The 26,719-nt window shown below is 35.5% G+C and overlaps 3 protein-coding genes across 6 annotated transcripts; all 3 read right to left on the reverse strand.

Moving 5' to 3' along the window:
* Positions 1–1,701: 1,701 nt before the first annotated feature.
* LOC140981814 (transcription factor PCL1-like) lies at positions 1,702–4,703 on the reverse strand. The gene is made up of 2 exons (XM_073448289.1): positions 3,769–4,703; positions 1,702–2,074 (listed from the first exon to the last, which is right to left on the reverse strand). Exon 1 carries the CDS (start codon positions 4,658–4,660, stop codon positions 3,794–3,796), a length of 867 nt encoding a protein of 288 aa, XP_073304390.1. The 5' UTR covers positions 4,661–4,703; the 3' UTR covers positions 1,702–2,074; positions 3,769–3,793.
* Positions 4,704–16,397: 11,694 nt separating this feature from the next.
* On the reverse strand, positions 16,398–17,282 carry LOC140981572 (uncharacterized). The gene is made up of 2 exons (XM_073448002.1): positions 16,855–17,282; positions 16,398–16,749 (listed from the first exon to the last, which is right to left on the reverse strand). Exons 1-2 carry the CDS (start codon positions 17,280–17,282, stop codon positions 16,398–16,400), a joined length of 780 nt encoding a protein of 259 aa, XP_073304103.1.
* A 1,188-nt stretch (positions 17,283–18,470) lies between these two features.
* LOC140981767 (pumilio homolog 1-like) lies at positions 18,471–26,477 on the reverse strand. 4 transcript variants are annotated; one of them, XM_073448223.1, is made up of 10 exons: positions 26,201–26,477; positions 25,265–25,987; positions 22,854–24,373; positions 22,626–22,767; positions 22,406–22,513; positions 21,989–22,201; positions 21,804–21,914; positions 21,263–21,457; positions 19,526–19,700; positions 18,471–18,894 (listed from the first exon to the last, which is right to left on the reverse strand). In XM_073448223.1, exons 2-10 carry the CDS (start codon positions 25,898–25,900, stop codon positions 18,857–18,859), a joined length of 3,138 nt encoding a protein of 1,045 aa, XP_073304324.1. In that variant the 5' UTR covers positions 25,901–25,987; positions 26,201–26,477; the 3' UTR covers positions 18,471–18,856. The 4 variants fall into 4 exon arrangements, with proteins under 4 accessions (XP_073304324.1, XP_073304323.1, XP_073304325.1 ...); XM_073448222.1 differs by having other exon boundaries at positions 26,192–26,477; XM_073448224.1 differs by having other exon boundaries at positions 26,117–26,477.
* Positions 26,478–26,719: the final 242 nt, after the last annotated feature.

Raw genomic sequence — 26,719 nt, forward strand, 5'->3', positions numbered from 1 at the left:
GATGGAGATCTCTACATTGATTTAAGGAATACTTATTTTATCCATATTTTTTTCGAAACATTTGTTGGCAACAACCTCTTTTTCGAATAAATGTTCAAAATTTTTGTTGTGTTTTCTTTTATATGTTGATACACCGTGTTGGGCAAACATAAGAACTATTTTTTTGTGCTTTAATTTACTTGTTTTTTTTTTTTTGGTTTCAAAGTTCAGTTATCGCCATTGTGTATCTAAATTTATTTTAGAATATTGTATATATCAATGGCATGGTGTTTGTTTCAAGATTGTTTCCACCTTCTGGTTTTATCTCCTATTATTGAATACTAATTTGCTCTTATGGCAATAATTTTTTTTTTATAAGGGGTAGCATTGACAAAGAAGTGATTGTGAATAAGACGTAATATTTTTATGCGAAGGTTTTTGAAGAGATAATGAAGTTTTCTTCTGGCCTGGGAGACACATGAAGGGTTGGGTGATTTCTTGTGCGTAGATATGAAAAGAAGGTTCAATTGAGGGCATTTTGAGAAATTAAGGTATATTTTTATAATTTATCACACCAAACACTCAATTATTTATCCCAATTTTCTAATCATTGATACCAAATATTGTATATTTAATCACATTATATCAACTATCTTAATATTTGTATAAATAATCATTTAAATATCTTTTTACTCAGTTATCCCATCACACAAATCAAACGAAGCCTTAGGAGTCAAATAATGACTCACACTAAAAATTAATGTAGCACGTAACAACTTGTTAGTTTTTATCCGTAAAAAAATGCTTAGGATCGTGTTGTTTGCTAGCTTTTATATTATAAAATTCTATAAATTTTCAAATGACGTAATAGATAGAGTTCAAATGACCTATTATCACATAAAGATAAAAATAATAATAATAATAAGTCATTTAAATTTCAAATTTTTCTTTATGTTATTTTTTTAAGAAAGACTTTATTTGTTTGTTTTTTTATTATCTAAAAAATATAATAAAATCTATTGCATAACGATAATTTAACAAAACGGATGCCCTTTTATTAAATTCGAATTTATAAAATGACGGGGCAATTTAAAAAGTGAGCTTGCACAATTTATTTATTTTTTCCAAAAATCCAAATATAAGGGTCGTCATTTTCCAAGAGTCTTTGTTCCGTGGCTTATTTGCCCACATAAACCGTCATGGACCCAATTAATTATCGAATTATTATCTTGTGAGAAATATATTTTATTTTTAGTTGTATTATTTTTATTACTATTATTATTGGTATATCATTATTATTATTATTAAAAACATGATAGAATAAATTGATTCAAAATCGACTGCAAGAAAATATATAAAAGAGTTGCTGGAGCGGCCGACAAAAATAAAAAAACGGAGGAGATTGTAACTTTCCTTAAATTTCTAATTTGTCACTCAACAATAAAACTTTGCTCCCAAAACTTCTTCGTAGTGGTTCCCTTTCATGCTTCATTTTTGAGAAAACCACCTGCAATAGGCGAAAGCCTGAAAGAGCAATGCCGCGTGGAGGTCGAAGGCCCACGTGTCGTGAACTTTTTTTCTCACGGTTTATTTTCATGAAATATATCAATTCGATTCATTTTTATTATGAAAAATATTATTTTCGATATAAAAAATAATAATTAGATAAAACAAATGAAGACCCGTCTCACAAATTTTTTGTGTTAACTATCTTAACAAAAGATTTCATTCTGTGTATGTNCCATGATAAAACATTATATAATTAATTAAAAGTGTCACACAACATTATGTAAACAAGGCAAACACATTGCTGATTCATTACAACAGTTCAGGTTGAGAAATACTTGCTACATTCATCAATAAGCTTAAAAGAATTAGAATATAAATATACTGGGAGATAAAGGTACTTGAAGATTGCAGCAAAAAAGGAACATTAACTTGACAACGAGTGAATATCAACTGCAGCCACGGTAACTTGGGGCGAGTCTTTTGGTGCATTCAAGTCACATATGGATCTTGTGCGAGAGTTTCTGAAGCTTCAGTTGCGATTTTATGGAGTTTCCATCGGCATCTGATGCATGCAATGTGACACATCCTCTGTTTTAAATCAAGATTATCAAGGTTTCGTTTCAATATGCATGGCTAGTGGATTTTAATATATGCTAAACAAGTAGGCCAGGGAGAATACAAAAGTAAGCATGGCAAGCAATACAAAATTTATAAGGATTTCCGAATTGTTAAATGTGAAAACTCTCAGGCATTCAGAAATTCACACTATCTGTTTCTTTATGAGAATCCATAGATTTGATTCTCACAGAGGATTGGACAATTCTATCAATCTTAACAATCCTAGAGCCAATGAAGAATGATAGTAACGATGAAAAGAACAAAAACAAAACCAATGTCCTAAGTATTTGCAGATCGAGGCTCCATCAAAGAAAGACAGATTACATGTAATAGCAAGTGAAACATGTCCCAAGTATTTTCGGATCAAGGCTCCACCAAAAAAAGATTAATTGCATGTAATAGCAAGTGAAACATGCAAGAGATTATGCACAAATAAATCATGCATAAAGCAGAGGAGAATTTGAGATGGCAACATTTTTTCCCTATAAATCAAGAAGGGGAAAAAGTTGAAACTTACCACAACAAGAAAGTACGCATGCAATGCACACACAGATACAGATTCCAGCTCATTAAAGTTGAAATGTAAGTGAAAAATATCATTGATCACCAATTACAGTGATGTTGATTCCAGCTCATTAAAGTGGAAATGTAAGTGAATAGTGCATCAAAAAATATCATTGATCACCAATTACAGTGATGTTGATTAAGGCCCATAAACACAAGGATTCACACACTATCTATCCAGATGAAGACTTAATATAGACTAACATTGTTGACAAAATGAGCACCAATAACTACTAAAAATTAGTGTCCAAGTGAATGACAATAATAATGAGCAAGATAAGGCAAGGCCACTGATGAAGATGGGCTCGAAGGAAGTAAGTAAGCTTCGTTCCAGAGGTCAAATCAGATGACGGTTGTTATTGTTTCCTGCATTTTGCTTGATGATATAAAATGAAAATGAAAAAAAAATACCAATGTAAAAATTGACCACAAAATCTCATGTGCTGAAGATGACAAAGTAATTCAAATATCAACTACAGCTAAAAACTGCAACAAGAATTATGCGAGATGGAAAATGTAAGAAAGTACAGAGAAGAAGAATTTGATCGCGTGATATGTCATAAAAAATTCCACTTTTATGGTTGAAGAATGCATTTCCGCAGTACAAATAATGTATATATGGTCAATTACTTGATAGAAAAGACACAATATTAAGACTCCACAACCTGTAGAATACTAAAAATCACATTCAAAGCTTTCATCAGCAGGGATGCGCAGCGACTTTCCTTTCATTGCAAGGACGTTATCCACACTACACACAGACATTTCCCTTAAAAAATCTAAAATCTTAATTGTTGGCCGTTATAAAAGATCACATTTTTTTTTAGATTTTGAAGGTGCCATATTCTGTCAGTCACAGCTTATACAATTAATTAACGATTAAAAGAATATAATCTAAAGATGATCCTACATGCAATTCTTTAAATCAAGATGATCGAAATCATACATAGTACATGGATACAATAAAGTAAACAAAGCTACCTATACCAACTTCTTTAATATCAGCAAAAACACACTCAAGCAGAGAAGGTATGATCGATCGTCAAGAAATGGATAATAGAAAAAACCAAATACTTCAATACCACAAAAGCAACTGACCTTTTTTCTACGAATCCAATGATGTTCACTTCATTAACTTAAAATTATTCCCAGACCAGTCCCTTTCTTGATGCACCATATTGTTATACTGCTGCTGAAAGTGATGCTGATAAGAATGAGCTGATTCATACCCGCTATACCCACTTGCAGAACTCGCCGCCATCCCCATAATCGGCATCGGTACAATTGGCGGCGGCGGATACGGCATCGGAATCGACATCCCCACATGATTATTCTCATTCTTTTCACTGTAATTTCCATTCCCATTACTAGAAGATTCATTAAAGCTATGCCGCGGCACCGGAGTGGACGCAAACAAATGGTCCGACGGCGAAGGGCCCTCATTCGACAACCCCTGCATCCTTTTCACATACAACCTGTACTTCTGCAAATGACTCGCCACGTTTTCTCGAGTCAAACCCTCAACATTCATCAGCTGCATAATCGTCTTCGGCACCGCGTTCTTCAGCCCTAAGTAGGCCACCACTTCCACGAAACGCTTGTGCAGCTGAGGTGTCCATACCAGCCGAGGCCTCTTCAGAGTCTTCGCCGCCTCGTTCTCAGCATCGTCGGTGAAATTATCGGCGGCGTCCACCCTGCGCGTCTTCTTCGGGTCAGATCCTTCCTCGGGCTCATCCGACTCGGCCATGGCGTGATCCTTATCGTCGTTATTGAAGGGCTTGAAATTGAACCCCGCACGCAGTGACGAGAGCGTGGTGTCCGATGCACGGTTGACATCCAGCATTGACCGCGGTGCCTCCGGCGATATCTTGAACGCCGACGCTAGCTCCGCCGGGATCAACGCCTGAGACAACGGCATCAGATCGTCTGCGGACGGAAGACCCGCCTCCCACTCCGGCACCCCATCATCAATCTTCACTTCTTCACCCATTTTTTCTCTCTGAATTGAAAATTTCAACGAATCTTCAGAAATAGTTGCTAGAAGTGGAACGTAAAATAGTGGTGTGAGGGGTAAGAGTGGAATAACTAAAGAATCTAGAGGCAAATTGTATAAAATAAAATATTTAGCTGATTGAAATTGCGATTTCAGATTGAAAAAGTGTGCCACGCTGGAGGCTTTATCCTAGATATTTTATATAATCTGCAAAATATCTTCCACTTTTTAGATTAAATTAATCAACTTGCCTTTTTAACGAATACCTTTATTACTTCACATTACTAGATTTGTCAATCCTACACTTTTTTTTTTTTTTTTGTTTTTTTTAATAATACATTTTCCTTATTTTTTAAAATATGAAAGCGACATAGGATGAGGATGAGGATTAAGACGAGGATGAGATTTTAGAATTTTTTTTATAAGATGAGATTAGTAGACTAAAAGCTTGGTCTCACATTTTTTATTTTGATAGCACTGAATCGTAAAAATGATCAAGTTTCTCAAAATTATTTAGTTCATGTTGTTTCGAGAGAGTTCAAAATTTGATGAGATAAAAAAGATCAATAATCAAAATATTTGATGAGACAAACTAACACGAGACAAGAAGTAAAATTTAATAGTTAACTGCTAAATAAATAATTTTCATTATCGATTGGAAGATCCGATCAAACTTCTGTAATTACAACAAAATCTATTAGAATAGGAAATCAGAATCAACTAAAATGAAACCTTCGAACTTGAGTCTAAAAGGACTCTTTATTAAAGCGTTGATAACAAAGGGTATACAAATTATTCTTCCTTCAACATATTCTTCGATGAAGTTCCTCTAAATTTCTATATGTTTTGTACAATCATATTGTAATGGATTATTCACCATGTTAATTGCTCACAAATTGTCATGTAATAGCGTCATTGGAACTTACCAATCTAACTTCAACTCTTCAAGAATTAGCTTTATCCATAGAACTCACATACTCCATTCGCCATGACCCTGAATTCAGCTTTTACATTACTATATATGAGCTACAACGTACATTTTGTTTTTTACTTCTCCATGACACAAGATTATACCATAGAAAAATGCAGTACGTACCCTAAAGTAGACCGTATCTTAGAAATAGAACTTGCCTAATTTGCATCTGTGTATGCTTCCCTGATTATTCTTTCGGAACAATAAACTTTTTCTTGGAGAGTTATTTAAATATCTCAAAATCTTGTAGACATCGTCAATTTGTTTCTCATGTGGTGAATACATAAACTGACTAACCACACTAACAATAAAAGTGTTATAAGGTCTTGTATGATAAAGATACATGAGTTTACCCACAAGACGTTGATATCTTTCTTTCAACGGAAGCTCCTTTAGACACTCCATTTAGCTTCAGATTTGGATCCATGAGCATATCACTAGGTTTGCTTCCACTAATTTATGTCTCCTTCATTAGTTCTAGAATATATTTTCTTTGAGATACATAGATTCTCTTTCTTGATCTAGTAACTTCAATCACTAAGAAATTTTGTAAGAATTTATAATCATGTACATAAATTTTTACATGAATAACTGAATGCTGAACGTGGAATATAGATCGAATGTTACCTATTGTCATTGACGTTGTTTGAGACTGCAACTGACAAGATCTCATGAATATGAGAAAACATAGATCTTCTAAATCTTTATGCAATTTATGAGCTGATGTATTTTTTAATAACTACATTGATTTAGAGATCATGTATGACAGTATTTATAGATGTTCTCTAACCATCATTGATAGAGTTTGAATTGATTATGACTTATCTTGATGATATTATCTGGGATATGATAAATCAAATATTAAAATATTTATCATCTTAATCCTGATAATATTCTTAATTTATCTTCTTTTAAATATGAAACATCTTACACATTTATCATAATGAAATATGTTGACTATAATTAAATTATTTTAAACTAACATTCTCCAACTTGGTCTACATATTTCAAATGAACTGAATAATCAAGAAATTAATCATCGTCTAAAGTTAAGAAACAAATACATGAATCAAGACAATATGTCATTTTATACTGAGTATTATCTTCCATGTATCATATATCATATTCCTTAATATAACTTAATGAATAAAACCAATATTTTATTCTAAGTCCAACTTAATTGATAATTTCTCCAGATAACTGAATATATAAATAATTTAATATGAGAAATATCATAATTGAACGAGTTTCATAATCAAAACAAAATATATATCATTAATTACCACATGATCCTTAAAAATATTAATTTGCATGCCTTTAGGTCAAAAGATAATTAATTCAATAATAATGTGTTCATTGACCACTTTATGTTACTTAACATGTTCTCCAACGATTAAAATACTTTATGTTGACATACTTAATTTGATTGTCATTTTAATCACAAAGACTACAAATAAATTGTCGTAATATAATCTTAATAGCTTAGACATAAAATTCAGAACTTTAAGCCCAAAAAATTAAACTCCTTAATATATACTATACAATAGTACTTCAAAATAAGAGACGATTTTAGAATCCGTAGTGAAACTAATAAATTACTTCCGAATTTTGGCCCAATGAGCCAATGCTTGTGGAGCCAATTGTTTGGGCTAAAATTGTACCAGCCCAATTTAACTGTCTAAACCCATCAAAATTTAGCAGGTAAATTAGATGAATTTCCATCGATTCAAATTGATTCAAATAAATCATGAAGTGCTAAAACAGGAGAAGATCGTGTGTCATAGGAGAGTGGAGAGAACCGGCAGTGTTCGGAAGAAAAAGGGCGTGTAGACAGTAGAAAATGACACACGCATTCAATCGCACAAATTCTAGCAAACCCCTTGCAAAATTTTGATAGTTCTAGTCAAGCGTTTTAATAGCTTCACATTCTTTTAGTATTTCAAGTCATCTTCTTTCAGATTTCAGCAATATTCTTTTTTTATATTAATATTTTGTAAGTTCCTACAGTTTATTGAAATATAAATCATGTTAGGAGTTTATCTTGCAATTTCCAATAGTGTTTCTTTAGTTTTCTTTGTTCATGGAGTTGTATATGTTTAGGAGATCATAATGGACGGTCAAGTTTAGTATCTACAATCATTGTTAAAAGTTACATTTTTATCATTTTTATATATATTGCTGTATATTTGCACCTGACACACCTATATCACAGAAGTAGTAATGTGCAATCAGAATGTTGAAGCATTACTGATGGAAGTCAACATGGCTGCATCACTCTCAATCTTAAGCCTCTTCAATTCATCTCCCCCACGTGCTCCTTTTCTCAATTCTTTACCTTTGTACTCAGATCCTTTAAGAAGAAGATCACATAACCTCAACTTTCCAAATGCAGTTGCTCAAAAACCCACAAAAAGTTGGAGCCTCTCCTTAACTGGTGTGATCTTTTCTTTTCAGAAGCAATCCCATATGCTATTCCATAAGCAATAGTTCCCACGAGCGACAATGGAGTTTCCACAGTCATATCAGCTATTCTTTTCAGCGCCTTCATTGGCTTATCCATTCTCACAATAGGGATATTGTACGTACCGTACTTTTAAACTACTTAAAATTTGCGGAAAAATAAAAAAATTTTTAAATAAGTAATAAACCTTCAAATCGCGATGAAAATAATCTGCTCGTCTAAAAATATTTGAAATGAAAACAATTACAAACAAAGTTTACAAAAAGGTAATCGTTTAAACATCGTAAACAGTCTCGTAAAAATCAGAGTATTTGAAACATGCATAATGACTTAAAAACGTAGGCGGTCTTCGGGTTTAGCCTCCTACGCAGATCGAGCCGGCTTATTGGTCCCCACCCCTCGTCTCCTTATACTCGCCCTCACCTGCATCGATCAAGTCTAGTGAGTCTAAAGACTCAACATGTATAAACTGAGAATAACAAATAATACGTAATAAAAACCACATGCATTTTAAAGTAGAGCGTACATGCTTGAACTTGAACATACGTACATAAACATAGAGCCATCATTTCATAAACCTTTTCATAAACATACTTGTATCATACATACTTGAACATGCATAACATCATTTTGCGTAGAGATATGTTTCAAAGCAAATGACTCATACATAAATGCGTCTGATCAGACTAAACCACAGTACTGGGCTGACAGGGATGTCCACTACCACATACATGAGATTCCCGGTCATGCTTTACCAGGTGGATTGGTCACTGGTCATGCTTTGCCGCTTTCAGATCCTGATCTAAACCCGATCATGCTTTACCGAGGTGGAGAGGTCCTCGGCCACATTCACTGACTTCTAAACCCGTTCATATTTGATCACAAGACATTTCGCATACCTCAAAAACATAAAATATTTTCTTTTTACACGTCGAACATACTTAAAAAGTGTCGAAGGATTCGTTGGAACGCTCTGGACATGCTGCCCTAACCAAAGCAGCAAAGATTCAGGAGATCCCAACGAAGCCTGCAACCAAAACTTGAGAAAACGTGAAGAACATGTACAAATTTTCACAGTTTGAGCGGGTTTACGATAAAAATCATATCTCTCTCATTTCTTATCAAAAAATAACGAATTTACTAATGAATCGAAGATAACACTGAATACTACAAATCATATGTTGAAAATATTTCCCGAAAACCAACCTATAAGTCGCAAAATTCGAAATAACATAGGGTGATGGATTTTGTGACACAGAAATTTCACAGCTTGTGCGGTTTTACGATAAAAATCATATCGCCCTCGTTTCTTATCCAAAAATTATGAATTTATTGTCACATCGAAGGTATCAAAAATTTCTACGTTTTATATGTTGAAAGTTTTTCTAGAAAATTGACTGAAAAGTCACAGTATTCAAAAAGACAGTAGACTCGATTTTTGATATCCAAAATTTTGATCCAAAATCGTTTCAAACATTTTTACTCAAACTTTTGCATAACATACAAATGTTTTTCATACAATATACATCAAAATAATTACTATGACAATATCGATGCGAAAATGAAATAATATACATGGCTTTGATATTTAAAACTCACGATACAGCGAATAACAAAGCGACACGGTGCGGGAAGCGATCCGGGCGACTTGAGGCACGATATTTCTGCTAAAATCAACGTGTGGTTGCTGAAATAATTTGAAGGGGAGGGTGGCTGCTGGAAAAAAAACTAAGAACCCTACCAATTCTCTCCCAAAAAAATGAAAAGGTGCAAGAGATGTGTGTGTGTGCGCAAAGCATGTGTGTGTGTGTGTAATATTGTGCGTGTGCGTGAGTGAGTAACACATGTGTATGTTAGTGGGTTAGTGTGAATTAAGGGGTTTAATTAATAATCAACTTGTTAATTAAGACTACTAACATACTATTAACTTTACTAAAAATCCCATAATTTAGAATAAAATACTCAAGTGATAAACTTTAAAATCTTAAAAATTACCTAATAATTATATTAAGCTTTAAAATGCTTAAAACTTCATAAATCATTTAAAATATCAAAATTTTGACTTGAAATAAAAAGCCACATTTTACAAGTCGTCCAAATCGTCACTGGTCTCTTTTCCTCGATCCCGCATCGAATAATCGCCTGAAACATTAAACTCAAGAAAACATTTTAACACGCGTCATATAAACTTGTAATAATTCAAAATAATTCAATTTCATAAATCAAGTGTCGCTAAAAATCATTTTAAAATTAAATAAATAAGTAACAATAAATGCATGTGTTTTACGTGTACTGATTTTGGGCTCTACAAATATGATTTTCTGTCATTGACCCAAACACATCATACCAGTCCAATATGCAAATAGATAAAGATGCAAAGCCCAATGACATTATTTACCAATGATTCAGCCATAGAAGATTCAAGAATAAACTGGAGGAAAATCTGCAAGGATTGATACAATCTTTAGTTACTTTTTATTTTGGTCATAACTGGCATAATTTCGGTATTTAAGAATGCATTATGCCACGCCATTCCTAAATAAGCGATGATACTTCTTTTTTTATTTAAATGGCGGTCTCCTATGCATCCATGAGCCGCAACAACAAGAAGGAAATTAATTGATCATCGGGGTCGCATTTCCATGAATCTCGCACATCCAAGGACAATGGAGGAACACATCCATTCATGCCCAAATATTCCAAGATAGATTTTCCGCGATTTGATGGCTTATTTGATCATCTCAGTTGGATTAGCCGATATCAGAGGATGAGCAAGTGGGTCTGGAATCTTTTAGCTTGAAAGGGACGCTCAAAACTGGTTTTTGAAACTAGAATGCAACCGCCCGAATCTCACATGGAAAGCCTTCAAAGAATATTGTCACCTGAGATTTGGGCCTCCAATACGCTCGAATAAACTGGGTGAATTATCCAAATTATGCCAGAACCGCTCGGTCGAGGAATACATATGACGCTTTGAACAATTATCTGCCTGAGCCTCTTTCCTCAACAGTGAGCAAAAGGTAGAAATTTTCATTGGCAGGCTACAGGAGCACATTTCAATTGAGGTGGAAATTCATCAGCCCAGATTTGACAAAAGCAGTGGGCCTGACCCGATTATTTGATAGGTGCTCAGAAGTAAGGTGGTATAAAATTACACCTTCCGCTAAGCGACCCAACTCCATAACTCGCCCATTGTTCATTAAGTAATTGAGTAGATCCGAGATGAAGAGTGATGCACCAAAAGATTGTTTTTTAATTGTGACGAACTCTTCGTCCCAGGGCAACGATGCAAGAAGTTATTCCTTCTGGAAGTGATCGAGGCCAGAACAATTGATGATGATAGCGAACCAAAAGAATCAAACATGCTGGGCATCTTTATTAATGCAATTTCTAGAGTCCCATCATTCAAAACAATGCAAGTGAAGTGATATATTAAATTATCAACCCTCCTCGTTCTTATTGATTTCGGCAGCACCCACTTCTTCCTTGATGCCTAGGTGGTCACACATTGGGGCTAGAAATTACAGAAAAGGGTTTTGTTTAAAACCGTCGCTAAATTTGGCGTTTAAAAATTTCTTTTTTTCTGCGTTTTTTGGAAGATACATGACAGTGATTTCCATTTCTAGGAAGCTATATCTTGAAGATGCCGGAAATTTTTTTGCCTTTCGTATGTCAATGGGATGGAATATATGTATTCACAGAAACGTGGTTCCTCCGCAACAATGGTTGCTGGTGAATTGACCAATCAAGTCTATTTTTATCATAATCTTTGGCAAAAAAAAAATTCACTGTAAGATTTATTAGTTTGACAGATGTCTTAAGTTGTGATCCCCAACTCTAATTATCATAATTAGTTTTTTTCGGATTAACTCAAGAAATAGGCGAAGATGGACATTTTTACATGCTAATTCCATGTAATTTTACGCAACGAATTCAATATTATTCTTGGAAAAATGTTTAGGGGGTCACTATGCAATTCACCATAAATTCGGTACGGTACGTCGCTAAATCACGACATCAATAATGCAGTCCATACATATAAAGGTAAATTATAATATCATTGAATCAAGAGAGTTTAAAAGGGTACGGTACTGAGTCTCGCTCGGATTTCACGTCGGTGTACATGATCCAACGGTATTACTCGTCAAACAGGAACTAGTTTCAGCCAGTACTTTTACGAAGGAAACTAACCTTTAGGTAAAGGCCCATATCTCTTTCCACGAACTCGCAGATACAAGTATCTCCCACTACAATGTTGTTCCTTCTGAGAAGGAATTTCCACTCCCTTGTGTACAGTATCTGGCCATCAGTCCATCTTCTGTACCTCGCATGAAACTCTCCCCCATGCGGATCGACCAATAACATATGTGGTTTTGGTAGATCAAGTTTGTGTTCCTCGACCAAGGGTAGAGGGATAAACTGCCACCATACAATATATTAAATAATCCCATATATAAGAATAAGTAATATATAATGATGTGATTTGTGATTTTGGTCACGTCAAACTTACCAAATCGTTCGTTCTCTTTGCCTTAACTTCGACTACAAAATGAGGATTGGCTGGTTGTTTAGTCAATCCCTTCTCAAATATCTCAAAACCACTGTATTTTGGATATAGAGGTGTCGAAATTTCGCTTTTGATTTTTCTTTTCCTTTTAGTGCCACCGACTGCATCTATATAAACTTGAACCAATGTAAAGATGTTTAACAAAGTAAGAAACTCAAAAAAATCACGCCAGATTCTTCAAGAAAAGAGAGAGGTAGAACTTGCCTTTTTTTAACTTGCTCCACTTTAATTTCTTGATTAGGCAAGTAAGGAGCGTCCTCTATTTCATTATCATCACCCTCGCTTTCTTCAGATAATTCTTGCTCCCCTTCTTGATTAGGCAAGTAATCAGCATCTTCTATTTCATCGTCATCCTCTCTTTTAAATTAGCGATGGTTTTGTTTAAAACCGTCGCTAAATTTGGCGACAGTTTTTGCCAAAGCGCCGCTAATTTTAAAATTGCGATCGAAGGTCTAAGAACCGTCGCTAATAGTGACGTTTTAAAAACCGTCGTTAATTTGTTTAATTGTCGCTAATAGCGACGGTTTTTAAAATTACTGTTGCTAATAGCGACGATTAAACCAAAAACCGTCGCAAACTGTTTATAAATATCCGCGTTTTCGGTCCATTTTCTTCCACATCACCTCACAACAATTAAAATTTTTCTCTCTTACACGATTTTAGTTTCGATTTAGGGTAAATTTTTTCGCTTTAATTTTTGGTAAATTTTTAAGATCAAGAATATTTTTAGCATAGTAAGATTGTAAGTTTTTTTTATATTTATTAAATTATTAAAAATAATTTTTTTTATTTGGCTGAACAAATTAGCAACAGAATTCATGTCAAACCGTCGCTAAAAGTAGCGACGAATTTTATAAAAACTTTCCTATAAAAAACCGTCGCTAATTTTAGCGACGGTTTAGTAAACTGTCGCTTATTAGCGACAATTTTGCATGACTACCGTCGCTAATTTTAGCGACGGTTTTTCAAAAACCGTTGTATTCGAGCGAACTCTTTAACCACAGAGCCTTTAACAACGGTTTTACAGACCTACTACAACGGTTTTTCACCGTCGTCTTTAGACGTCTACGACAACAGTTTTTCTCCATTGTCTTTGAGCACACCCTTTAACTATAGGACCTTTAACAACGGCTTTATTTGACCTACAGCAACGGTTAAAAACCGTTGTCTTTTGCCTTTTTTTTGTAGTGTTTGTTGAAATGCTGGAAAATATTGGTGTCATCTCGAGCTTTATGGATACTATTGTGACCAGACACGTGATTAACGGGGGCAACTGAGATTCGAGTGCCAATCTTGTAACGAGCCTTGTATCCAAGTGGATAACCATGTATCTTATAGCATGTGTGTTGGAACTTTTCAAGTTCGCAATCTTTGCTTAATTTTGATGTTAACAAAACTTGTTATGTTGTTTCTAATAATCTACCTTAGTGCGCATATAAGGTCCTGTAATTAATTATCCGGTAATTTTGGCATAATTAGAATAATTATTGAGTTATAAATTAAAATAATTAATTATGTCAAATAATTTCAATAAGTGTGTTAAAAATATGTATTTTAAAATATCGGAGAATTTAACGATATAAAATACATATAGAGTTTAAATAACACACGAGAGCAAAATAAATACAGACCGCAATAAATGGGCTTGAGTTACTATTTGAGTAATCAAATATACAATATATATAAATATACATACACATACACACATCTCATTGAAAAGAGAAAAGAAGTGAGAGAAGGGAAAAAGGGAAAAAGAAAGAAGAAACCCAAATTTTCGCAACCCTTGGAGCAGCTGCGGGAAAATCACGATAACTCCTCCGTACGGCGTCCAAATCTCAATCGGTTTTGAAGGGGTGTCTTTCTAACATCCTAAGCTTCGATTTAAGTCAGAAATCGCAAAGTTTGAGTAAGGATTCGGGAAGATCAAAGCTGCTGTTCCGGTGCTCTGTTTCTGGCGAATTCTTCCGGTTTTTGGGTGAGCGTTTTTGGGTTGCTGCGATTTTTGTATTTTGGATTTGTAGAAATGACCTAAAAAGAACTTGTAGCTCTGTTTGTTAGCTTTCTTTAGCCGCTAGAATCATCAAATTTGGATAAGAAACGGAATTGATATGATTTTTCTACCAAAATGTGTCAAATCGAATTCTGAAACTGTGCTGTGCAGGACACCTACTGTAATTCGAGTTTTTGTCAATTATACGCTCGGATTCTGGACTTGTGATTCAAAAAAAAATTGTAGAGCTATGTGTTTTCTTTGTAATGATATAAGATTCGTTAAATTCCATTAAGAATTGAGATAGTTATGCTCATTTTTCCGAAACTGCTCAGTACAAGATTTTGTCAGAAAATCTGTTGAGTAGCAGTGTGTTCTTGAAAATTCTGAGAATAATCTACTGAGATTCTGAAGATGGTTTTAACTGGAGAAACTTAGATAATTGAGTTATCTTTCATTTCCAATTGGCAGATATTGATTTGGATCAAAAATAAATTAGATATGAATTTTATGGTCATAGGTGCCGAATCTGAAACTGTAACAGAATTCATTTTTCTAGATTCTGGTTGTGGATGTTTACCTATGTCAAGATGATTGAATTTCTTGTTGACATCTTCTGATGAAATATGGGTTTTTAAGTTAGGATTCCAAACATGTATGATAAGTATATTTTGGTTAAGTTTTGACCTTAAAACTTAGTATAGGTACAAGCTGAAATTTGGAAATATTGTATTGAATTGGAAATTTACTCGACTTGTTATATCATCTCATTGTTAGGCCGAGGAGATCAAAGTTGAGCTTGTTGTCGTTATCAATCGGCATAGGTATGTTACAGTTCGGTAACATACGACGGTAAAACATAAATTATGTTTAATTGTCATTCTGTGTTACATGGATCGTGTTTATGACTTGTTGACTATTGTAAATTGTTAAATGCTTTCGTTGTGATGTATGTTTATTATTATGACATATTATTGGCATTTAGCATATGGCATATAGTTATGACATTCATGTTGAGCCCTATCGTTCTTGTTAGCCCATTGTTGATATCCGTTGTTATCTGGCACTGTTGTTTATCTCGGGATCATTGTGTGGCTGATAGGCCTATACACATGAGACCGTAGATGTGATTGAACAATTCCGTGGTTAGTGCAGCATTTTGAGGTGAGCGCTGGGATTGTGTCATCATGTTTGTTCTGTTGTGCCATCTTGTTATATCGTATCAGCTGTATGGAGGCCGAGTCAGGGGTGTTATTCAGCACAGCTTGGCATACCTCGCATACTTGGCAGGGCGGTTTAGCTGCATGACGATGTAGCTCCCCTGTGTTGTTGCTCGAGCATTATTCCAGTTGTTATCGTACCATTTGTTGGCTCCTGTTATCCCGGTTATTCGTTGAGCCTTTCATGCATTGCATATTACATTTTATTATATGATTATGCATGATTTATGATTATTGTTGTTATTGTTGAACTGTTTCATACATATCCTGTGTCTTTTAACTGTTTAACTGCTTGTTTTGTTCTTAACTGATTTGATCAGTTCAGTTCTGTCCATAACTGAACTGATATAAGCTCTAACTGATTTTCCCGTAAATTCAGTTCTTCAGTTTCACAGTATATACAACATATCAGTTTTCTTAAGGAAGAATTATTTCAAGTGTTTTCCGCTTGGTTTAATACCAAACTTGATCTAATTCATCGATGTATACATTCTTAGAACACGAGCTATTGCAGCTCATTGATTTATTGTGTTGAAAGCACCTCTAAGGTGTCAACCGTGTGGCCTGGAACATTACAGGTTGTGCAGTAGGGTCTCCCTTTTTGATTTTGTGTTTTTCGACTGCCTAGTTGTGCCTGAGTATGATCAGCTTTGAGTGTAAAAGCCATGCCTTGATTTGGAAGATTGGTGCCTTGATTTCCTCCAATCTCCCGTTGCCGTTCATCTGGGACAATTAAGGCAAAAACTCGACTGATTGGTGGCAAAAGATCATGGAGTAAGACTTGACTCCTGATGTGTGTGAACAAGTCGTTGAGACCCATGCGAAATGTCATTGTATGATTCATTTGAACATATGTCTTGACGTTATTTACTCCACTACAAATTCATTTCCCACAGTTTCACATGGGGCGAAAGTGATTTAGCTCTTCCCAAAGAGCTTGAAGTTTGGTAAAATAGACACTAACCGAATCATGATCTTACCTAAGATTAAGCAAGTCGTGGTGAAGGTGAAAAATTCTAGGACCATGGCTATGCTTAAATTTATCCTTAAGATCATTCCATATTTCCGCAGCTGATTCCGTAAAGGGAATGCTAGCTGATATATCTTTGGAGACAGAGTTCAATAACCAAGAAATGACTATGTTGTTGTTATGACTCCAGGCATTCATCAAATTCGGTTCAGATTCTGATGGCTTGGGAATAGATCCATCGATGAATCCAAATTTGTTTTTGACGGAAAGTGCAATTTTCATTTCTCGGCTCCATGATGCAAAATTGTCACCTATGAGTGGTTGGGAGACGAGCATGATTCCTGGATTATCATAATGATGAAGAAAGTATGGACTCGATGGATAATAGACGGCAGGTCGAACCGGTAAATTCCATGTTGATGAGCCTGTGTTCTCCATGAATTCTGAAGCACTTGATCCGAAAAAAGATTGAAAATAAGATGATGAAGTAGATCCGGTCGATAGAATCTAGCATCTCCAATCGAAAATGCAAGCGATTGTTGAATCTCTCTGGACGATTTGAGTTGAATGTCTCCGGTGATCGGAACGGAAGCACTAATGATACCATATTACGGAGATTGAACGAGAAGTGCAGAAAGCATCTTTGATATCCGAGAGAAGAAAAAACAGATCATCTTTTACAATTCATGTTCTTAGTTATATATTTTGTTTCCAACCTCTTGTCACTAACTTCTGACTAACTAAACGCTGTGTTATCCAGTCACAAGCTAAAGTTACTGAAAGTTACTCTTAACACATTCAGAAAACTTTTTGATCTCATCTTGTTCTGAACCTGGGACACACTGATGACTCAAAATTTGAAAAGCGAATATTCATCGAGTCCTGCCAATTTTTTTCTTTTATTTGACACTTCAGTGGTTCAAACTTAACTACGTGCTAAAGAAGATAGTACCCATTTCCGGACCAAATTAATACGACGTTTTGTTTTTGAATCTTGAGTGTATTCCAGACATATTGCTAATTGGGATAAGTGAAACTAGCGAAGTACGTGAGCAAACTAAATTTCCATGTTTTAGATTTGAGTAAAATACTATAAAATATTGAGATAAATTTAAAATCAACTAAAATGACTAAAACTTAGGTTTACTGTAAAATAAATTTATCTAAACAAACAACAAACTCTTTGATTTATTTATCATAAAGTCAAATCTTTAACTTCAACAATCTTGTGCACTAGACTTGGAGCTACCAAAGATGGTAAGAAATTGATATAGATTTGGCAATATTGGGGAAAAGAAAAAGAAAAAGAAGAGGGCTTTCTATTTACTGATTTAGTCGCGTTCCATTGAGAATTCGTGCAAACATGCATATTTGCATTTACAGAGGTACTCTCCAGTTTAGCAGTTTCTGATTAAAGAACAGGACAGGCGAGGGGTTTGCGTTGTGCCAAACCGAATGCTACAGGTAGAAGAGCTTGGCAGATGCCATGCATACCAATCGCATCCCATTTCTAGGGGATTAAACACACACAAGTCTACGCATTTGGTCTCCAGAAGCCACCCAAGACCCGATTATATCAGCGATAAACATGCACACATCAGTTTCAATACTAAGTAATGAAATATGTGATATAGAAATTTATAGGGATTAACATATACTTTGGCCAAGTAAGAAAATTGTTAAATTACCATACAGGGCATTGCTCAGCCTCAACCTAGACAACCAATGTATCATTTTTGTACAGTCACATAGCGCACTGTAAACTACCTCGCCTTTTTTTTATATATATTACACCCTCGCGCACTTGTAACTCCTCTACGGGGCATCAATATTCGAAATCTGAGCCTCAGCTTTACTAGACTGTGTATATAAACTTAAGAACTAAACAATGTACATTTTTAGTACAGGCATTAACTTTATTTGCAAACACAACGTACCATCTTGAAAGAAAGATGAGAGAGGTAGCTCAAACTAGCCTCGGTTAGCTGTACAAAGTTCTTCCCTACAACATTTTAAGCCAGATACAACGACTGAGCAGCAATTCTCCTCTCTGTAAGAACAAACAAGGCGAGTGTTAGTTTAGTTGAGAAAACATAGGGGTAAAGTCAAAAAGAATACTACTATATCAAACCATTTAAAATAAAAAATCAGGAAAGAAGAAGTCAGATTTTGAGTTCGGAAAAGATAAGAACTTAACTTAGAATACCAATTTATAAAGTTAAGTTTTTAAAGTGCTTTTTTAGAATAAAAAGCAAAAGCACTTTTATACTTGAGAATGATAGTTAAAAAAACACTACTTTTAATTTTTTCAAAAGAAGCGGAAGCAAAAGTCCTTTAAGCCACACTATTATTATTATCTTCTTGATTTCGACATTTTAATCACTTCAAAAATTATAACCTAACCAAACATCAACTCTTGTAATAAAAGGGCATACTTAGAAAAAGCTTCTCCATCAGAATGAATACATCGATTAATTTAATTTTTTTGGGGGGAAGGACACATTCATTTCCAAAATATTCTCAAGTAACAACAGCTTGAAGACACATTAATCTTTTTGTCCTGCATGGAAACGTAAGAAAGAGATAAAGTTTGGAGTTCCAGTGATCTAAGTTGAGTAACTAAATTGTTTTCCAGGAAAAAAAAAATCATGAGAAAAAATTGAAAGGTGAGTTATGCATACCCCCAGCAGCAACAAGTTTCTCTACACGGGCTACAATGTGCTTCCCATACGTATACTTCTTCAATGCATTCAAGTGTACTCTTATTCTTGACATGATATGTTCACGTTCTTGATCACTACAAGTTTCAAGCACTTTCTGTACAACATAATTTGCGAACTGATCTTTCATCATAGCCTGATTGTAGAGAAAAAGAAATATAATGTAAAAATACGGATTTGGATAAAAAAATTTATAAACAATCACCAGAAAAACCTGCTTTTTCACGAGAATATAGGATATACCTTACACTGGTAACTTGCCGAAACCTAAAACCTGCCGTTCTTGGACAGGAAAAATATCAACTCTCTCAATTTTCACTAATTACCTTGACCATTTATTTTCATCACTTTCCTACACAATCCCAACTAGGAAGGCCATGATTTATAGTACACATCAAATAGCATAATCATTTGACAGTTTTATGGTCGTAATCATGTAAAAGATAAACGTAAAACAATCAAACTTTTTATGAAGGAATGAAGTTACTTCATATAATATAAAAATAGCAACAAAATGCAACTTCATTTAACTAGCAATTTGCACAACCAAGTAAAATGCAATACGGTAATATTCATAAAAATGTTTTTGTAAAAAATAAAACAGAAGTTGGGAATTTTTTTGCTGTTAGAAGTTGAACTAGTCAAACGAATTACATAGATAAGAAACAATGTAAAGTAAACACTGCTCATCGACACATGAAATATAACGCATATCCCGCACCCAGAGAAAAACATTACAAGATGATTACCATCAATTACCTTCAAATTCAATCGTTTAGCAATAAAAAAAAGTGGTCATCTGACCGAATAATTTCTCCTTCATTCCTTCCAAACTTCCTTTCCTCAGCATCAACACATAACAGAAAAAGTTGAACAGAAGGTGGTTCAAGTGTCACTTCTATTGCTATCATTTGAAAATGTTACTGAAAACCCTTCTTTTGAAAACAACAATTTGATATTTCCAAGAATACATTCAATACATATTCTATTAGGAAATAAAAATTATTATTAAAAAAAACAAGTCACTCCCTCCACATTGTAACGCAAGCTATGCGCCACTGTCTGCCAGATGTGGCAGTAAAGGAGCTGCAAAGGATAATGCCAACACCTTCATCAACACTGGATCTCCTAGTGGTGGTAAGAGAGATTTGCAGCAAGGAATACCAGGAAAAAGGAGGATGCAGCCACACGTGGGTTGGGGGAGAGAACAGGTGACCGTGAAGTTGGAGATGATGGAGGCAGTGGCAAGTGGAGGAAAGAGAGAGAAACGAGTGAATTTTGCAAGCATGTTTATCAGCCACTCTCAGCTCATCAAAGACTTTGACAATCTTCACAGTCTGAGGAGATTTTTACTTGTACTTAATACAGTCTACTCTTAAGTGTGTTATCCATATACCAATCTAATTTGTATTTGCAGGATAAATCACTTCGATAGAAGGGATATAAACTACACTTAAACACTTACCAAATATTTGGTACGCTACGGAGTACATATTTATCCAAGACAAAACAAATTGCCAACTAATAAAAACTACAAACGGTTTTATTTTCCTCGGTTCCCAAAGGAACTACAACAAAATACATTCTCAAACCCTTCAACATACTTGCCATTAAAATCTCACGCGGAAGGTAAGAAATACTCTCAAAAAGGAATGGTTGACGATCTGAAATCAAATTCGGAGAAACTAAAACTTTTACCTGAAGAGGCTCATTTTCATCTGTTGTTCCCAGCATCTCGTTCACCAAGAGTTGGCGTTCATTTTGATCTCCAAAAGTCAAGCATTTCTCGACAACATTTGATGCAAACTTCTGCTGGCTCATTTGAACTATATTTCCAGCTAGTTCCTGAATTATGGCCGATCGCTCGTGTGGTTTTCCATGCTCCAGCACATGCTATTAAAAAGATACAAAATCTAATTTGTGAACTGTGGGAAAAACGTAGCAAAGACATGCATCTGGAGCAGCGAGTGTGCAATATCAGAGCATGAATATAAGCTAATAGATTGCCAATCCCGCTCACTAGATATAAATTTCGAATAATTTTTTAGTTCTTGTTCATTCAAACATTATTTTTGCCTGTATTCGTTTAGGATGGAAGATAAAGGTGAAAAAAATGGAACACTAATACGCATAACTAGTTCAGACACAAAAACAGACACCAAGATATGAACACAAACAATTCATGTTAAACTCTCTGAAAATTCACATGGAGTGCAGAATTCTTAGAAGATTTATGAACCTGAACAACATAATTCCCATACTGATCCTGTGCCAACATGCTTACAGATCCCAGAATCTCTTCCATCACTAATCTTTGGGTATTTTCGTCCTTGCAATGCTCCAGAACGCGCTGCCAAATAGAATGTTAATTTAAGCTCCCTAGGTAAAAGCATAAAAATTTCAAACATGCCACAATAATCTAACCTGTATCACTCGACATCCATACGGATGTGTTGCAAGAGTCACAACTTGGTCAAAAAATGTAGACACAATGAACTGAATATGCTCGTCCGGAACACACTCAATGCATTTCTGAATCACATGATTTCCATTTTGATCCCGTACACATCGCATCACATTCCCATCTAGCTCTCCAACCATCTTTATCTTCTGATCCACATCGACGACCTCAATTGCCTAAATAATCAGACAACATTACATTTCAATTAGCTGTTACACACTTACAAAAATATATAGCAAAGAAACGAAGAATTAGCCGTAAATGATGCAGAACTGCTTAGTACTTCCATGTCATTAACTGGAGTATGAATTAACAGCATAATAACATAGATATAGATTTTCAGGAGTAACAGCTGTTAAAGACTGAGAATTCAGATTGACCTTCTGTATCACACGACAACCATACATTTGAAGGCTCAAAGTAAGAACATGTCCAAAAAGCTTGCAAGCCAGTTCTCTTCTTTGGGATGCCATTCCATGCTCGAAAAACTGGAAAGACAGTAATATTAGCACAGAAGCTGGATTCACAAAGTCTAAGCACCAGCTGTGATGAGTACAATAAAAAAAAGATCGACTGAATGAATAACCATGCACTGGGTACCTTTTGGATCACATAATTACCGAACACATCAGTCATCAATGTAAGAGATTCAGGAAAAATTTCCTGGAAAACCATGTTTTTTTCTTCTGTTGTGGCAGTTTCAAGCTTTTGCTGGATGAACCGGCTCCCATATTGATCCGCACTAATCATGTTCATGAAGATAGGAACATTGAAAATCAGACATGAACGAAAATAAGGATTCAATGCTATTCAATAAAAAACTTGTACCTGAACTCAACAACGTGACCAACAATCTCAGAAAGTTCGAAGCATTTGGATTTGTTGCTCTTAAACTCCTCCAGTAGAGACGAAGCAAACCTAGCGTCCATGTTGTCCAAGTGCCATGGATTCATTATACCCCCAGCAACATTCCTCATCCCACCAGAAAATATCATGTTGAACTCACCATGCCTCATAGGGCTCCCAGGTCCTCCAGGAGAATTCGGGATCATGGGGTTTGCCAGGGGACTTCCAGGATATGATAATCCAATCCCAAATGCCGGATTTCCATAATAGCCATGAGGACTAGAACCACTGTTCTTGCCACCTAATGAGGCCCCATACTGTGATTTCTGTGGAGATATCAAATTTCCAAGATAAGCGTTTTGGAGAAGGTCTATGTAGGAATTACCCATGTAGTTCCTATCCAAAGAGGTATCATTAAGAGCTCCAGCTTGTGCTGCAGCATATTCAGCTGTTCTCAAGTATTGCAGATACGAAGGGTCAACAAAAGGTGCTTGCAGCGCACTCCCTGCCATTTGATTCCCCATTCTACCAAGGTTCTGCTCAGTGGTTGCAGCGTTAAGATTTGATGCTCCTAGAATCCTAGAGTCTAATCCTGGTACAGCCATAGCAGCAGCAGCTGCCGCTGCAGCATTCTCAAACAGAGGAGGATAGCTAGAGCTTCCCAGCTGGCCTGAAATTGGACTCATAGGATAGCCACTGAGCCCATAATTTGAGAATGATGAATTTGGGCTGTCCAAGTGCTGATACGGGGAAAGTAGGCCAACCCCACCATTAACTCCATTATTAGAAGATCCTTTCCTGTATGAGTTATTAGAAGGAACACCATTTCTCTGCATCTCAGTATGAAGCGAAGTATTACTGAGATCCGATCCACCACCATTGTTAAGACCAGTCTCAAAATTGATCATTTTACCCAACTGATGAACAGCAGACGTATTAAATTGCCCGGTTTCAGGTTTCTTGGCATAAGCACGCTGATTCATGCTATTCGGGCCACCTTGAAGATTAAAAGGGTAATTTTTATGGTCAGCGACAACTTCATCCATTCGAGATGACAAATTATTCTCCTCATCAATCACACCATTTGAAAGATTCATGCCAGATAAAGCAGTGACTAGATCTGTAGATTCATTTGTGTGAGAAGATACACCATTAAAGGAGTTTGGACTACTGATATTTCTTTTTTCAGAATTGCTCACCCTACCTCCTCCAATAGGAGTTAGGCAAGGACTAGGAGCTCTTGTAATGCGTTGGGGATCGGGAGTAGAGCTTCTTGACAAGGATGCACCAAGAGCTGCAGCATAAGAATAGGATGCAGGGGGTCCAGCATGTTGTGCAGCAGACGACCCCTGAATATTTAAATTACTGCGCGTAGGTTCTGATGATGTCAAATCACGACGCAAATGAGTTAACTCGGCCTCCACCGTATTCTCATCAAATGCATTCCTGCTAGATGGGCGTGAAAGGTGGCCAGAAACTGGAGTAGCACGGGTCAAGTCATCCTGCAAAGATATCAGGTATTTTAATCAAAGAAAACACGATGGGAGAGAGGAGGGATAACATGATTTGGAATCACAAAAGGTAACATCAATCAAAACATTTAAATATGTGGAATAGTAATCCAGCAGTATTGGAGACACCCAAAAATGCATGGGCATCTGCATATTAAAGCCTATACATATATACATATATATACATAAAAGGCCAGAGAAAGAATTGTAGCACTTTAAAGTTAATCAAATCAACAAGATAACATGCATTTGAAAATACATCTCTTGGTGATTCACATGCATGGCTGCTCAAACGGAGAATGAACAAACTATAACAGCAGGATCAAACAAATTCTTACAAACAGAACATTTAATTTTTTAAGCAAGCAAACAGATTTCTAAAGCAACTATCACAACAGTAGGAAAAATGAAAAATTGGAAAAAATAAAATTAATTCAAACCGCAAACAATTTGGACTAATGCAGCAAATATAATAACAAAGGAATGTATAATCCAAAAAAAATAATCCAAAGACTCCAAACTCTTCAATTAGATCAAATTATCTTATCCCTGAGTATTTAATGCAAACACATAAATGAATGTGAACAAAATGGGAATTTCGATTCTGCCAATAGTCCAGTCATTCATCTTCGGATGGACTTCATCTCACTAAATATCAAGAATATTCTTCTACATAAATTAAATAAGTATTTGAGAAAGAGGAAAGCAGAGCACATTCACGTTATTTTTAATAGAATCTCTGGACAATCCTCGAGCATACAAAACTAGATGTTAGTATTTCCAACTATCAGCACACCAGGAATCACATTAAAACATGAATGTCCTTCTGGGGTAAAAGAAGGATCCTGCAATTAGAAAGGCCACCATATTCTAGTAACTCACTTGAAACATCTCGACAAGACTCTTCTGCTTGTTACCAAATCCTAATCCAGGCAAACCAATTAGTCCATCCCCACCCCACTCCACAGTACTCTGCAGTTTGTCCTTCCCATCCTCATCCTCTAGCTTCTTTGAATTGAACCCTGGTGGATTCGAAAACAAAGCCCTCCCACCACTGCCACTGTCATTCCTACTATTCACCTTCCTCCTATCCCCAATTGTAGAATTCCCACCTTGCAACCTCTGTGCAAACCGCCAATCTTCTTTGGACATCATAGGAGGCGGCAGCCTCGGGTTCAAGTTGATGTTTGAGTAATAATAAGATAAATAAGCAGGATCAGACCTGAGCTCCTCGTCGGACATGCAACCATTACCATCTTTACTTCTAGCAAAGTCGGCAAAAGATGCCGGGCCTCCTCCACCAACATCATGGTTGAACAGCCCACCAACGGCACTCAGCGAGCCCTCAACAGTAGGCGGAGCTGATCCACTCCTATATAAATTCAGCTCACTTTCACGGTCATCCATCTCCTGCCTCCGCTGTTCACGAAGCAACAAGCCTAACTCCTTCTCCAAATCATCACCAAAGGAACTTTCATTGTTTCCTAGCTTTGGTCTCCTACCCATATCAGATAACATATTTATTCACAAACGGAAAACCCAAATTGTTCACTTTTTCATCCCACAAAAGGAAGAAATTTTAAGCAGAATCCAACATTGCACAACCTAGAAAGCAATCAAAACAGAAAATTTCATTAATCAAACAATAAAATGAATAAAAAAATAAAAACCCACGAGCACAAATTAAAAATCGAATCTTCGAGCTCATAACATCCAGTTTTTGACCTTCAAAACTCAAGAAACTCCATTCTCGAAGAAAAATACCAAGATCATCAAAGCTTGAAGCTCAAACAGACGGTAACTACTTACTTTCACCACGGATTCAGGTCCGGGAAAACAAAACAAACAATCCTCGAGCAAGAGCTCATGTTTCCTCGCTTCAGATTTCAAGAAAAGCAGCAAACAGAGTGTTCCAAATGAAACCCAGAAAAATTATATAGCTGAGCCAAGAAGCGAGTTGGGTGAGGGTTTGTGTACATAAAAGAGTGATGAAAGAGATGGCCTCAAGAACTTATAAAAAGAGAAGATCAATCTGACGGCGAATTTTTTTCTTACAAGCGACCCCTTTAGGGTTTTGTTTTTAAAATACTGTTGCCCAAGGAGAGTGTCAGATTTGTAATATTATTACAGGCAACTTCATTTTCATTTATCTTTTAACAAATTATTTAATTTTATAGTAGGCATGCCCACTTTCCATATAGCACATACAAAGTAATTATTTATTTCATATCTCATATTAAATTAAAGTGAAGAAAAATATTTATTTATAAAAGATCCAAAATATTAAATAAATTATTCAAAAATAATAACTAATCTTTTCTTCTTTAAAATATCACC

The sequence above is a fragment of the Primulina huaijiensis genome, chromosome 7, assembly GCF_012295235.1.
Source record: "Primulina huaijiensis isolate GDHJ02 chromosome 7, ASM1229523v2, whole genome shotgun sequence".
Classification (NCBI taxonomy): domain Eukaryota; kingdom Viridiplantae; phylum Streptophyta; class Magnoliopsida; order Lamiales; family Gesneriaceae; genus Primulina; species Primulina huaijiensis.

Excerpts from the sequence above, each read along its gene's own strand:
- LOC140981767 (XM_073448223.1), bottom strand. The coding sequence starts at position 25,900 with ATGTTATCTGATATGGGTAGGAGACCAAAGCTAGGAAACAATGAAAGT. Across the intron at positions 22,768-22,853 it reads GGTCACGTTGTTGAGTTCAG|TGCGGATCAATATGGGAGCC; the intron begins GTACAAGTTTTT and ends GAACATGATTAG. Across the intron at positions 19,701-21,262 it reads ATGAAAATGAGCCTCTTCAG|GCTATGATGAAAGATCAGTT; the intron begins GTAAAAGTTTTA and ends CTCTACAATCAG.
- LOC140981814 (XM_073448289.1), bottom strand. The coding sequence starts at position 4,660 with ATGGGTGAAGAAGTGAAGATTGATGATGGGGTGCCGGAGTGGGAGGCG.
- LOC140981572 (XM_073448002.1), bottom strand. The coding sequence starts at position 17,282 with ATGGAGAACACAGGCTCATCAACATGGAATTTACCGGTTCGACCTGCC. Across the intron at positions 16,750-16,854 it reads CACGACTTGCTTAATCTTAG|TGGAGTAAATAACGTCAAGA; the intron begins GTAAGATCATGA and ends ATGAATTTGTAG.